The 14,474-nt window shown below is 38.3% G+C and overlaps 1 protein-coding gene across 2 annotated transcripts in view; it reads right to left on the bottom strand.

Moving 5' to 3' along the window:
• Positions 1-5,419: 5,419 nt before the first annotated feature.
• Positions 5,420-14,474, bottom strand: part of LOC137617865 (MRN complex-interacting protein) — a 74,955-nt gene continuing 65,900 nt past the window's right edge. For both annotated transcript variants that reach the window (XM_068347815.1, XM_068347814.1), the window contains exons 4-5: positions 6,814-6,928; positions 5,420-6,502 (exon numbers count right to left, since the gene is read on the bottom strand). In XM_068347815.1, coding sequence (XP_068203916.1) covers positions 5,803-6,502; positions 6,814-6,928 — 815 coding nt within the window. In that variant the 3' untranslated portion in view covers positions 5,420-5,802. The remainder of the gene's footprint in view (positions 6,503-6,813; positions 6,929-14,474) is intronic.

Here is a 14,474-nt window from a genome sequence, read left to right as displayed (position 1 = left end):
AAGTTAGAGTAGGTGAAACTCTGTCAGAGAGGAAATGTCAGGAAGAGGGAGTTCCCCTGGGTAGTGTGCTCTCTATATCATTTGCTGGCGCTAGAATGTCAGTGGTTGAGAAAATATTACAACTCTCAATTGACAAAATAATTCAATGCACTATAAATGGATTCCAGTTTTTGACAAGCAAAATAGTTGTCCATTTCTGTCATATTCGTGGAGTACATCCTGACCCGATTTTTGCATTAAATTTCAACGGATCCCGTTGTAAGTGAGGCTAGGTTTTTAGGCTTGATATTTGATTGCAGGCTATCATCGGTTCCTCACTTAAAAGCATTAAAAGTAAAATGTCTTGATGCTTTGAAGCTTTCAAAAGTTTTGTCCCATACATCATGGGGGCCAGTCAGCAAAACTACAGTATTTTAAAGTTATACACGGCCTTAATTTTTTCAAAAATTAATTATGGGTGTGAAATATACTCCTCAGCCACCCCAAGCTGATTGAAGATTTCAGATTCTATACACCATACTGCTATCAGATTGGCAACAGGAGCATTTAGAACTTTGCCTATCCCAAGCCTCCTTGTTGATGCTGGAGAATTACCATCAGACTTTGACCAAAAGTCTAATATTGTTTGGTATTGGTTTAGGTTGCAAAGACTTCCTAATTCTTTCGCATATCAGACTGCAAACCTGGTAAGGCAATGTAGATACTTTGAGTTGCACCCAAAATCTCCTTAACCTTATTGTTTTCGGGTAAAACATTTGCTACGCAGTCTTGATATAGCTAGAGTAAGGTACAGTAGTTCCATTTGAGATATCAAACCCCTCCATGGAAATTACCCGAGATATCTTTCTGTAAATATTTTATTGGTACAGTATTAAAAAGAATATGTCTGACAAAAGCCAGGTATATTTTTATGAAACATGTTGCAGAACATAGGGAATCAACTTTTATATATACTGATGGCTCCAAATCTGAGGCTGACGTTGAATTTGGAGTACAGTATATAGTAATGCTTTTCTGTGTAGAGGAGCACTTCTTTTAATATCTACATTTACTGCCAAACTATATGGCATATTAACTATAATTGAAAAAATAGCGTTAAAAGAGGAGGGAAATTTTACCATTTTTAGTGATAAAAAAACTGTGCTACAAGCTTTAGAAGTTTCTAATTCCAGTAACCCTTTAGTTTTAAATATTTTGGAGTGGCTTTTTGTTATTGGGCTGAGAGGTATATCACTTCAATTTTGTGTGATTCCGGCATGCGTAGGTGTGTCTGGGCATGAGAAGGCTGATTTACTAACAAAGAATGCTGCAGATAAGTTGATACCAGGAATGTATCCCATCCTCTAACAATTTTTACCAAGCATTAAGAATTATTTCTATGATATTTGACAACAGCATTGGGATAGTTTATAGAAGGAAATAAAATTAGTGAAATAACAAATTGTATATCTCTTTGGAGATATAATATGATGCCCTTAAGTGGGAGACTACTCTTTGTCGTCTCTGCATTGGTCACACTCGGTTGACACATAAATTTCTGATGACTGGGCAATATCAGTCATATTGTGATGATGGTTTAGTATCCTTGACAGTGAGGCACTTGTTGACAGAATTCCCTACTTTTAGTACCTTAAGAAATAGATATCATTTTGAGGCTCAATGTGAGGATGGCAGTTTCATCCTTGCCAAGATTCTTCAACATGATGTGTCATACCATGCTGGTGGTGTTTTTAGATTTATTTCAGAAGCAGATTTTCTGAAAGCTATTAAACTTTCATAAGGACTTCTTAGCTTTTATTGTTATGAATTGAATTTCCTTTTATTCTTTATTTATAACAAATGATATTGGCATCACTGACCTTAGCTGTCAGGAAGGATGTCAGAAAACTCTCAATCAATCTTCTTTGATGGGACCCCTTTATATCCTAGCTTTACAGGTTTCTTCTGGTAACCTCTGTCTGTTCTACTGCAGCCAAAGGTATTCTGCTTTCAAATACCTAGTCCATTAGGCCCCATTTTACAAGAGCTACTTGTTGCATTAGGACCTCCCTCATAAAGCCAATCCTCTTCATCTCCAAGACACCTACCTTTTTATGTTCTGGTGCTAGTTGTTGGTAACTACAAATTTCCTGACTCAAAATAGGGAATTTGACAATAGGAAACTCCTATTTTGGAGAGAAACTGAGGTCCTTAAGGCCATCCAGCCTTCTTAAATTCTTTATGAAAGTGGGTATGCAACTGAAGCCTACTCTTATCACAGAAAAAAGAGGGCTTCTGGTGGCAAACAAACTCATAGGTGGTGGTGCCATCTTTCCAGGGAGTAGTGTTTCCCAGAGTTATTTGTTCTGCCAACAAATTAATGTAGAGATGTGTGGTGGGTTTTTAGAGAACCTGGAACCCATGGAACTTCTTTATATACAACCGAGTCTTTGCTTGCAAGTTAAGACAGTGGCCTTATGGCAAAGAACATATTTCTTTGGTATTTCCTGTTAATTTGTATTCTGGTCTAGCCTAACAGAAGTCCTTGGGACTGCAGAGTATATCCTAAAAATGTTTTTCCCTTTTTTCTAAACCCCTTTTGGTTAGAAAAATAAATGATAGAAATAAGACAATACTAATAGAGTTAATGATCCAAGGCACCATTCAATACTTTTGTAAGTCTGTTATAAAAAAGAACTACCTTAATTATTAGCAATCCAATTAAAAATGACCTGTAACTGAATACTGGCATTCGACACAGGCTAGTGTTCAAGCCTTTCTTTTTGCTACTGAGCTAGTGAGTGCTCAGAGTTATAAAGTATAGGAATACTGGATAATATTATTTGTATTTATTTATACATACCTTTTGTATTTCCACCAGTTTTCTCATCTTATTATATATAGAAGCTTGCTTAACAGATGTTGCTTTTCTAAAAACTCCCAAATGAAAAATAATCATCATAAGCATGAGAGAAGATCCAAAATATCTATCCTAAATATATCAATTACAGTACTTCAGTACTGTAATGAAAATTATTCATTCAAAATAACAATGAAATCACTAAGCAATTGGCTTTATAACCTAGAGATGCTAATGAAATATTTCCCATAATTAACAATTTATTTCCTGTAAAACTAATACAGTATATAGCATGCAACTGCTTATGACATTTTCACTTAAAATAATTAGATCTTTTGATATTGAATCGACAAAATAGGCTTAATGTTACATGACCACCTATACTTGGAAGCATTTACATTTGATCTAAATGGATGGTAAAATCTAGCACTTTAATGCACAAAACACATGAAAAGATAAACTGATATATAATTAAATAGCTCAGTCAATTAAGACATGAGCTTCATTTTCTCATATTTTCTCATAAATATTTATATGGTTTTAACTAAACAACATATAAGAATCAAACAAAATGGTTTTCAACAAAATTCAAAATTATTCAGCTGCCTGAACATTAATTTCCATGTCATAAAAGAAAATGAAAACTTGAAAAGTCTTTGAACTTCATTTATAATACATAAGGTTTCACCCAATTTTCAAGTTTTAACGGCAATTTTCTGTTTTCTTTTGCCTAAACACAAAGAAAGTCCCTTATATGCTGAAAATGTATACAGTATTCATCAGCATTTTCACAAATGTAACTTAGTTTCCAGTAGAAATATTGAGTTTATTTATCAATATAAATTTTTAATAAAACAAAATTAGACTGTATAATTGAAAGACAGAATCAAAGAGAATGGATAAAAGCAAGGAAAAGTAAAAATTCATTTGCACCTCTGATGTCACCCAGATTCAGAACCTATAGCTGGAAGAAACTAAATGCAGTTGCCACAAATTAATGTACAGTATTGGGAATATTAAGTTGTGTTCACTTGAACATTTTACCCATTTCTAAATAAATTTTTCACACATTTGAACCATATTGGATTAATGTCATATAGTGAACCATATTGGATTAATGTAATAAATAAATAAATAAGAGTTTATGCCTATAAAAAATTAATGTAATCTAACTAAAGCTTTGCTATTAAGGTTGTACTAACATTTGAAATGATTCTGGTTAGTCATCAAGGATCATCCCTTCACAATTTGCTATTTACCATAATAAGGGAGGAGCCTACTAAATAGTACAATAAAAGGAACCCCCTGGGAGTTGCTTTATACTGTACCATGGTATTAATTTCATTATCTGAGGGAGAAGTGGTCAAAACGTTTGAAAGGTAGGAGAGTGAAAGAGAGAGGATGGAGACTGAAAATCAAAATAAGTAAAACTGAGCTATTGGTGACTGTAAAGGAAGCAGAGAAAAAGTAAAATCAGGAAAAAGGTCATGTGGTTATTGTTAAAACATTAATGGGGGAAATCCATACTGAGTACCAAATGTAATAGATATTGTTACAAGAAGTGCTCTAGATTATAAAATATACATGGAATAAGATATTTCATATCCAGAATATATTACATGAGCAAATGGGGAAGAGACAAGTTGAGAAACTTTTGTGATAGAATGGCCGACTTTGGAACAAGATGAGCATATTTGTTACCTTGAAAACAGGCTGCACTTTGAAGCACGAGTGAGAGAGAGCAGTAAGAGAGTAGCTCCAGTATGAATTAGATGAACAGATAAGTTGACAACTGGTGAATGTCTCATTTTTATGGAGACAAAGACCTTGCAGAAACAAGGGAACTAACAAATTAGGTGGTGATTTTGAAAAGGTTTGACCTTAGAATACTGTACTAATATTCATAGCTGGAGTACATTGGGCAACAATTCTACAAATAAAGAATTAGTGGAGAGATATCCTGCCCAGAGGATAAAAAAAAAAAGACATGGAACTCAAAGAGATATGGTTTTGATGTAAAGAGTATGAACAAAGAAGAGTTGATCAGCCATGAAGTAGACATTGAGGTATCAAGATGAAAACCTGTAAGAAGGCTGAGAAAATAGGGAAATGGGGGATAAAGGAAGACCTATACCTCCTCCTAATTCAGAACGATATAATATAGAACAGAAGAGAAAGGAGAGAAGTCATCCCAAGTCTACCCTTATAAAGATAAAATCTGGCGTAAAAAGGTTTGTGGTGATAATAATTATTTTGAAATCTTTAATGAACTGATATTTTGTGTAAAACTTCAAACACAATTAAATTGATGTACAAAACCTGTTATCAATATATTACAAGTATAAGTTCATAATATATAAGTATAAATAAACATACATACCAGATTTACACACATGTATCTAATATATATATATATATATATATATATATATATATATATATATATATATATATATATATATACAGTGTATATATATATATATATATATATATATATATATATATATATATATATATATATATATATATATATATATCACTGTATTGGGAGAAATATCATATACAGTATTAAATTGAAAATATATGGATCCTCACTAATTCAGTTCCAGGAGGTATTTTCATAATTCAGTTAATTTTCATGAAAAACCATCTCATTTACTAAAGGGGCAACCAGAGAGAGAGAGAGAGAGAGAGAGAGAGAGAGAGAGAGAGAGAGAGAGAGAGAGAGAGAGAGAGAGAGAGAGATATATGTACAATGGATAGCAATATAAAGGATCTAAAATGGGAAAGGATAAAATATATAACAATTTCATATAAAACTTCTGCTTCCATAAAGTTTTTAAAAAGAAAAATAAATTCAATTCTAAAAATATATAAATTTGTATCCATATAAGTCAAATTAATTGCATCTTATCTTAGTAGAAACATTTCTCTATGACTGAGCCACTGTAAAATTATATTCTTCATAAATCAAAATTTATATCTTCTAAGTCATCTACTAACTCATATTTCTTAAAAGCAGCATTGTTAGAATTCTTCAAGAAAGAATGCAATTCTGGCTGTTTGTTTAAATTAAAGCAATCAGACTTTTGATACAAAAGACTGTTAGCATCTTTGAGAACGGATTTACATTTCTGTGCATCGAAATCACCTCTATTTTGTCCAATGCATTTCATTAACTTATTTGAAACACTTTCATTCTTACTGCTGGGCTCTAGAGTATCATCTTCCTCTTTATGACGTATATTGTCATGTGAAAAACGTTTATAAAATGAATTTTGAGGGTCTTCAATAGCTCTTTTAGCTGGTACTAATGTTTGTACCACAGATTCTTGGTTAAATGTAGTTTCTAATTTTGAGTTCCTCACACTAGAATAAGGTTTTGAAAATATTCTGTCTTCTCCAATTGAATGTGATTCTTGCAAACTTCTTTTATGCATTCTTAATGCACTGAAATTGCCCTGCTCCGAGTGAATAGCCTCATTTCTTGTACGGGATTTCTGTGATTCTAGTGATGGCATAAAAGCTGTTATAGTTTCCTGCTTCATTTTGCCTTTTTTTGAAGAGCCACCTGGTAAATTGTTAATTTTCCTTTGCAAGTTTGAACATTCAACAATGCACCTTTTATCTTCATTAACACTTTGAGTTTGTAAATGTTTCTGCCTGAAAAAGTAAGAGAAATATTAGAAAATTCAACTTTACAGAAGGGCTATCCATTACAGAAGCACTCTTCTGAAAACCCTGAAACTCTTAGAACATAGCCCATATTTACTTTTTTCCAATATCAAACAGTTACAACAAAAATTTGGAAAAAATTATTTGAGTGAAATCAAGTGTGATAAAGATAACTACATAGAAAAATGCTTACAATTTTTTTTACTATATTTGTAAAATATTAATCCTAACATTTCCTTTCCTTTGATATCAATAAAAGTTACAGAGGAGCTAAAAGAAATTAATAAATACAGTATTACCTTAGGGGAAAGCCAGAGTGATCTTCATCGTCTGAGTCATCCATATCATCACTTCCCAAAAAAGTTGACCATTTACTCCGACTTCTTTGACCCATTACTTTTTCTGCCATGTGCACTGCCAAGTATAATTACTTAAAAATACATTTTGACTAACTTGGAAATCAGTAGATAGCATAAAATCAATACCGACTACTTGTAACAAAATTTTTTTATTCTATGTAACTTGCCAACCAATGTTAAAATTTTTAAGGTTTTGGCAAACATGATATTCAGTGTCATAACAACTATGAGTATCGTCCATAACGTCATGTGCCCATACAATAGACATGTTATTTTGATAATGAAATAAATTTTTGAATATACTTACCCGGTGATTATAATAGCTGCAACTCTGTTGCTCGACAGAAAACTCTAAGGTAAAATTCGCCAGCGATCGCTACACAGGTTGCGGGTGTGCCCAACAGCGCCATCTGTCGTCCAGATACCCAGTACTCAATGTAAACAAAGAACTCAATTTTCTCCTCGTTCCACTGCGTCTCTATTGGGGAGGAAGGGAGGGTCCTTTAATTTATAATCACCGGGTAAGTATATTCAAAAATTTATTTTATTATCAAAATAACATTTTTCAATATTTAACTTAGCCGGTGATTATAATAGCTGATTCACACCCAGGGGGGTGGGTAGAGACCAGCACTATATGTTTACATTATTATGAGCTAAGAATTTATATTTCATTTTAGAAGTTATCAAAATAACAAAAACAAAATAAATAGGTACCTGGTAAGGAAGTCGACTTGAACAATTACTCTGCCTTTTTAAGTACGTCTTCCTTACGGAGCCTCGCGATCCTCTCAGGATGCTGATCGACCCCTAGGATCTGAAGTATCAAGGGTTGCAACCCATACAACAGGACCTCATCAAAACCCCTAATCTAGGCGCTTCTCAAGAAATGACTTTGACCACCCGCCAAATCAACCAGGATGCGAAAGGCTTCTTAGCCTTCCGGACAACCCAAAAAACAACAATAAAAACATTTCAAGAGAAAGATTAAAAGGGTATGGAATTAGGGAATTGTAGTGGTTGAGCCCTCACCCACTACTGCACTCGCTGCTACGAATGGTCCCAGTGTGTAGCAGTTCTTGTAAAGAGACTGGACATCTTTCAAGTAAAATGATGCGAACACTGACTTGCTTCTCCAATAGGTTGCGTCCATTATACTTTGCAGAGATATATTTTGCTTAAAGCCCACGTAAGTTGTTACAGCTCTAACTTCGTGCGTCTTCACCTTAAGCAAAGTTCGGTCTTCCTCACTCAGATGTGAATGAGCTTCTCGTATTAACAATCTGATAAAGTCTGACCAAGCATTCTTTGACAAAGGCAAGGATGGTTTCTTAACTGAACACCATAAAGCTTCAGATTGGCCTTGTAAAGGTTTAGTACGCTTTAAATAGAACTTAAGAGCTCTAACAGGGCATAAGACTCTTTCTAGTTCATTGCCTACGATCTCCGATAAGCTGGGGATATCGAAAGATTTAGGCCAAGGCCGAGAAGGCAGCTCATTTTTGGCTAGAAAACCAAGTTGTAGCGAACAAGTGGCTTTTTCTGACGAAAATCCTATGTTCTTGCTGAAGGCATGAATCTCACTGACTCTTTTAGCCGAGGCTAAGCATACCAGGAAAAGAGTCTTAAGAGTGAGATCTTTCAGGGAGGCTGATTGTAACGGCTCCAACCTGTCTGATATGAAGAATCTTAGTACCACGTCTAAATTCCATCCAGAGGTAGCCAAACGACGCTCCTTGGTGGTCTCAAAAGACTTAAGGAGGTCTTGCAGATCTTTATGTTTGGAAAGATCTAAGCCTCTATGCCGGAAGACCGATGCCAACATGCTTCTGTAGCCCTTGATAGTGGGAGCTGAAAGGGATCGTCCTTTTCTCAGGTATAAGAGAAAAACAGCTATTTGAGCTACAGAGGTACTGGTCGAGGATACAGAAACTGACTTGCACCAGTCTCGGAAGACTTCCCACTTCGATTGGTAGACTCTAATGGAAGAAGCTCTCCTTGCTCTAGCAATCGCACTGGCTGCTTCCTTCGAAAAGCCTCTAGCTCTCGAGAGTCTTTCGATAGACTGAAGGCAGTCAGACGAAGAGCGTGGAGGCTTTGGAGTACCTTCTTTACGTGTGGCTGACGTAGAAGGTCTACCCTTAGAGGAAGACTACTGGGAACGTCTACTAACCATCGAAGTATCTCGGTGAACCATTCTCTCACGGGCCAGAGGGAAGCAACTAACGTCAACCTTGTCCCTTCGTGAGAGGCGAACTTCTGCAGTACCTTGTTGACAATCTTGAACGGTGGGAATGCGTAGAGATCCAGATGTGACCAATCTAGGAGGAAAGCATCTATATGTATTGCTGCTGGGTCCGGGACTGGAGAACAATAGATTGGAAGCCTCTTGGTCAGCGAGGTTGCAAAGAGATCTATGGGTGGTTTTACCCCAAGTGGCCCAAAGTCTCTTGCACACATCCTTGTGGAGGGTCCATTCGATTGGAATTACTTGCCCTTTCCGACTGAGACAATCTACTATGACGTTCAAGTCGCCTTGGATGAACCTCGTTATTAGGGAGATGTCTTGACCTTTTGACCAGATGAGCAGGTCCCTTGTGATCTCGTACAACGTCAGTGAGTTGGTACCTCCTTGTTTGGAGATGTACGCCAAGGCCGTGGTGATGTCCGAGTTAACTTCCACCACTTTGCCTCGAAGGAGAGACTTGAAGCTTTTCAAGGCCAGATGTACTGCCAACAGCTCCTTGCAGTTGATATGCATGCTCCTCTGACTCGAGTTCCAGTCCTGAGCATTCCCGACCGTCTAGTGTCGCGCCCCAGCCCACGTCCGATGCGTCCGAGAAGAGAACGTGATTGGGAGTCTGAACAGCCAGGGGAAGACCCTCTCTTAGGTTGATATTGTCCTTCCACCAAGTCAGACAAGACTTTATCTTTTCGGAAACCGGGATCGAGACCGCTTCTAGCGTCTTGTCCTTTTTCCAGTGAAAAGCTAGATGGTATTGAAGAGGACGGAGGTGTAATCTTCCTAGTGACACAAATTGTTCCACGGATGACAGCGTCCCTACCAGACTCATCCACAGCCTGACTGAGCAGCGTTCCTTCTTCAGCATCTTCTGGATGGATAGCAGGGCTTGATCTATTCTGGGGGCTGATCGTCTTGTTGTTCAGCAACGTCCTCATCAGAGGGTTCCTCATCCGAAAACTGATGAGGAAACGGCAACGGAGTGGGCAACGTCTGGCTCGCTGAGTCCGGTCGCACTGGTGGATGCGTGACGGAGCCGGACGCAATATCATGGAACTGCTGCACAGTCTGTGAACTGTCAACAACCATGGGTGCGCGAGGAAGCACAGCGTCAACCCGAGACTGTCTAGACCGTCTGGGTTGTGCAGTCAACACCCTACCGGGTTGCTGAGGTTGACGCACTGCGTCAAAACAAGTCACCTCTGCTGGTTGTTGAACGTCCTGAACGTCAACAACCACCTCCGAGCGTCGCTTAACGTCAACGTGCGGCTGGCAACCCACACTGGGTCGCATCGGTGGAGGAACCACCTCAACTGGCAGACGCGAGTAGGTTACCTCAGCGTCAACAGGGCGCACAACCGACCGGTTGGAAGGTTGTTGGCCAGAAGGTTCGGTAGCAACCTTCTCCGCATTAAAGTCCTCTATCAAGGACGCAAGCTTGGACTGCATGTCTTGCAGCAAAGCCCATTTAGGGTCTACGGGAGCAGGTGTGGCAACAGACGGGGTTAGCGACTGAGGCGGTACCGTTTACCATCCCTGAAAGCCTTGTTATGCGTGACATAATTGTACAGCAAAACTTCAAAGGCTCGAAAACAGCTGTGAAGTTGACCTGCAAACAACTTGGAGCGTCTCCTGGCCAGGCGCCAGGGAGAGTCTACGAGAATTGAGAAGTCTATCTGGGCAGAGGCATGAACTCCCAAGCCGAGAACTTCTCTCGTGTCATATCAGACTCTCGCTCTATAAACCAGTTTAAAAGAAGGGAAAGCAAAGGCTGTATCCCCCAAACTCCTCCTGGTGAAAAACCAGTCGCCTAGCCAACGTAAAGCTCTCTAGGAGAGCGAGAGAGCACTAGCTTAAAAACAACGGCTTCGAAGTAGCTAGGCCTAGTGTAAGCTCTGACGTTTAGGCGAACGAGGAGCAGCAGTTACAAAAAGATCCGGACAAAGATCCTTAAAAAAATCATCATGATTTAATTAAAGTCCATAAGAGGCTAAGCAGCTTTAGGCTCCTCTCCATCTGACAGAGTCCTCAAGGGAATATCAGTAGGAGGGGGAACAGCAACTTCCTCATCTACAGGAACCTTGTTCGATAAAAGCTGAGTCTCAAGCAAGGGAGAGACCTACCGTGGTGGCAATGCTTTACAAGCAGAGTCCACACTCACTGGTGCATTAGTAGCGGACCAGAACGCAACGTCATGTAACTGCTTGACAGTCTGTGAACTGTCAACAACTGAACTGTCAACCACAACAGGTGCGTGAGGACGCACAGCGTCCACTCGAGACTGCTTTGACTGCCTAGACTGAGCAGTCAAAACAACTCTAGAATGCGGAGGTTGACGCACAGCGTCAAAACAAGTCAACTCCGATTGTTAGTGAACGTCTTGAACGTCAACAGGAGCATCAGCAAGTGGCCTAACGTCCAAATGCGACTGAAAAACCACACGAGACCGCATCGAGTGTGGTTCTAAACAACCTGACTGACGTGACTAAGCTACGCCAACGTCAACAGTAAGCACAAAGGAACGTTAGGTTGGCTGAAAGCCAGGATATCGATGAGATAAATGGCTAGACTCAACGGACTAATCGGCAGAATAGTCTTCCATAAGGGAGGCAAGCATATACTGCATGTCTTGCCATACAACCCATTAAGGATCAACGGAAATGGTTGTGGTAAGAGACGAGGGTAACGTCTGTGACCGCAACACTTTGCCTACAAAAAAAGACTCTCGGAGTCTGTGTTACGCTTTTGTTAGGCGGCGAGCAGTTATCCGATGACCGGACTAGGTGAACGACAGGCACGAACAGACGAACCCTCGGACGCAACACTGTAACACTTTGCGCATATCACTTTATCACTTCGATTTTCTGTTTTGCACTTATTTCACTGAAATCGAAACTTTTACTGATTTCTACCTGAAACACGCAATTCTACCCTTCATTAAAAGGTAGTAATTGCGAAATCAGTCGTATAATGCAACATTAATACCAGCAAAAAACAGAAAACATATTTTAAGATAAAAAAATCAGTGGCTGGGAAAGAGACTAAACACTAGTTCATATAACTACGTTTTCAATCTCTCACCGCACATAGCCTGGGGACGAGAATAAAAAACTAAAACGTTTTATCCTTCCTCCCCTTACAGCGACTAGGGACGAGAGTAACACGAGAACAACGTTACCCGCTTGAACGGAACGTTTTCTCTCCTCTCTCTCCCTCCGTCTCTATCTCTCTCTCTCTTTCTCTCTTGATTTCGCACCTAAGAGAAGAGCCCAATTATATTTCGTCAAAAAAACATGTTATTTGACTAAAGGAAAAAACTGAAAGGTTTTTCAAATAAAAAGTTCCTTTAAAGTGGAATTTAAAACATTTAAGCTAAGAAAGAATGAACAAAACGTCAGAATCGATTTACTCTTACTGCAAAGTGAAACCGTGATACACTCTCTCTCTATCGTAACGATAGAGCGCATGTTGAACGTCCTGAACGTCAACAACTGCGTAGCATAAATAAACTAAACGTTAGTTCATCTTTGAAAACAGTACGAAGACTATCAAAGAAATTATTTCATAAAATATTACATTTAAAAAGTTTTAAATCCTTAGCTCTTTAAAAGCTAATTACGATATAAAGAGCTCAACGTTGATTAACTTCGGTTTCCAAGTTAGGACCGCCTACTCTCAGGAAAGGTCTATATAAACAAAACATTAAAATTATTTTTATAGGTTTATAATAAATGGAAAGTTAATCGAAGAGGCCTAATAAAGGCGGAGAGATATAAAATATATAGAGGAAAATCTATAACGTGATATAATTACTAAAAGCCTAAACACACTTCCGTCTAAGGGAAGGGTCGGCCATTTAAAAGTGAAAGAAAGCCCATACTCTCTTTGTCACCATAATTAAATCTATCCAAAACGAATTCAAGATTTAAGATGAAGATAAAACACCTGCATAGCGAAAGCTCAAAACTAGAATAAAGTACTTCACCAATTAGTTGTGAAAAAACTCCAGTTTAGCAACAGCGAGTAAGTACGTCTTGTCGATAGCTCGACAGAGAGAAAATTGAGTTCTTTGTTTACATTGAGTACTGGGTATCTGGACGACAGATGGCGCTGTTGGGCACACCCGCAACCTGTGTAGCGATCGCTGGCGAATTTTACCTTAGAGTTTTCTGTCGAGCAACAGAGTTGCAGCTATTATAATCACCGGCTAAGTTAAATATTGAAAAAATCCTCTTATTTCAATACAAAGGAATATAAAGTAATAAATGTCGTTTTAGGACAAGACAGACACTTAAGCCGGAGGTGTCTCAGGTTCAACCTACCAAACACATAGGGTTTAAAGGTACATATCAGAGCTTCACTTAGTCTTATTATGGACCCCTGTAAAGAAGTTTTAGCTCCCTTTTGCAGAGTCTAACCATGAAAGGGGGAAATTCTATGTCAAAATTTCAAAAGAGAACCTTGCATCCTTGGAAGTTTAAGAGTTAATTTCTTTACCAAAAAAATTGACAGACCATCATTTTGTAACCAATAACTATTTCCATATCATTAAGAAGATGAAAGCTCCATCAAGTGGGGACAGATAGTGAAGATGATTTATGGAATTTGGGACATATGGCTTGGTACTAGGGCTTGGTAGACCATTCAGTGCCAAGGTGCAACTGGGGGTGGGGACCGAAGACTTGCCCTATGAGGCACAGGAAGAGATAAGAGCATGTACTAAAAGATGGAAGAAGGAAGCATGAGCAACAAAGGTAAAGTAATAGGCTAAAATTCTAATGCAACTAAGGGCCAAAGGGACACTACAGACTCCTTAGTAATATTTACACTGCAATGACAGTACTGTCCCCTTACAAGGGGTGAAGAGAGAAAAAAAGCTCCCTTCTCCCTTACCATGGGGCTGACTTTAGGAAATAGGACCTTTTGTATTGAAAAGTAAAGATTTTCCTCCCAGCTTTCCTTGAATATCTTGTGACATGGATTGATTGGTAATTCTTATTACACAGTCTCAGAGGCCTATGAACAGTTGAATCCATCTTCCATGCAACTCAGTCAATTATAGGAAACACTACTCCACTTGCATGTTTGCTAAAGGGATTCAACAGAACTCCACGACAATTACCAAAGTTCTTTACACACCTAAGGGTGAAAAGACATTTCTGATATCAGAACTTATACCTTCCTGCTGAGTACATCTGCCATGATACTTGCATTCCCAAGCATGAACCCTAATACTTCAGAAATCTTCTTTTCTTTTGGCCCATGTAAGGTATTTGATTGAGTACCATGACAAACGATTAAATGGGAATTGCAAAGGTAAAGGACAGGACATTCACTAAGCAAGAGAATAATATCAGAT

This window comes from Palaemon carinicauda, chromosome 24, assembly GCF_036898095.1.
Source record: "Palaemon carinicauda isolate YSFRI2023 chromosome 24, ASM3689809v2, whole genome shotgun sequence".
Taxonomy (NCBI): Eukaryota; Metazoa; Arthropoda; class Malacostraca; order Decapoda; family Palaemonidae; genus Palaemon; species Palaemon carinicauda.
This window is presented reverse-complemented; position numbering and strand designations above follow the sequence as displayed.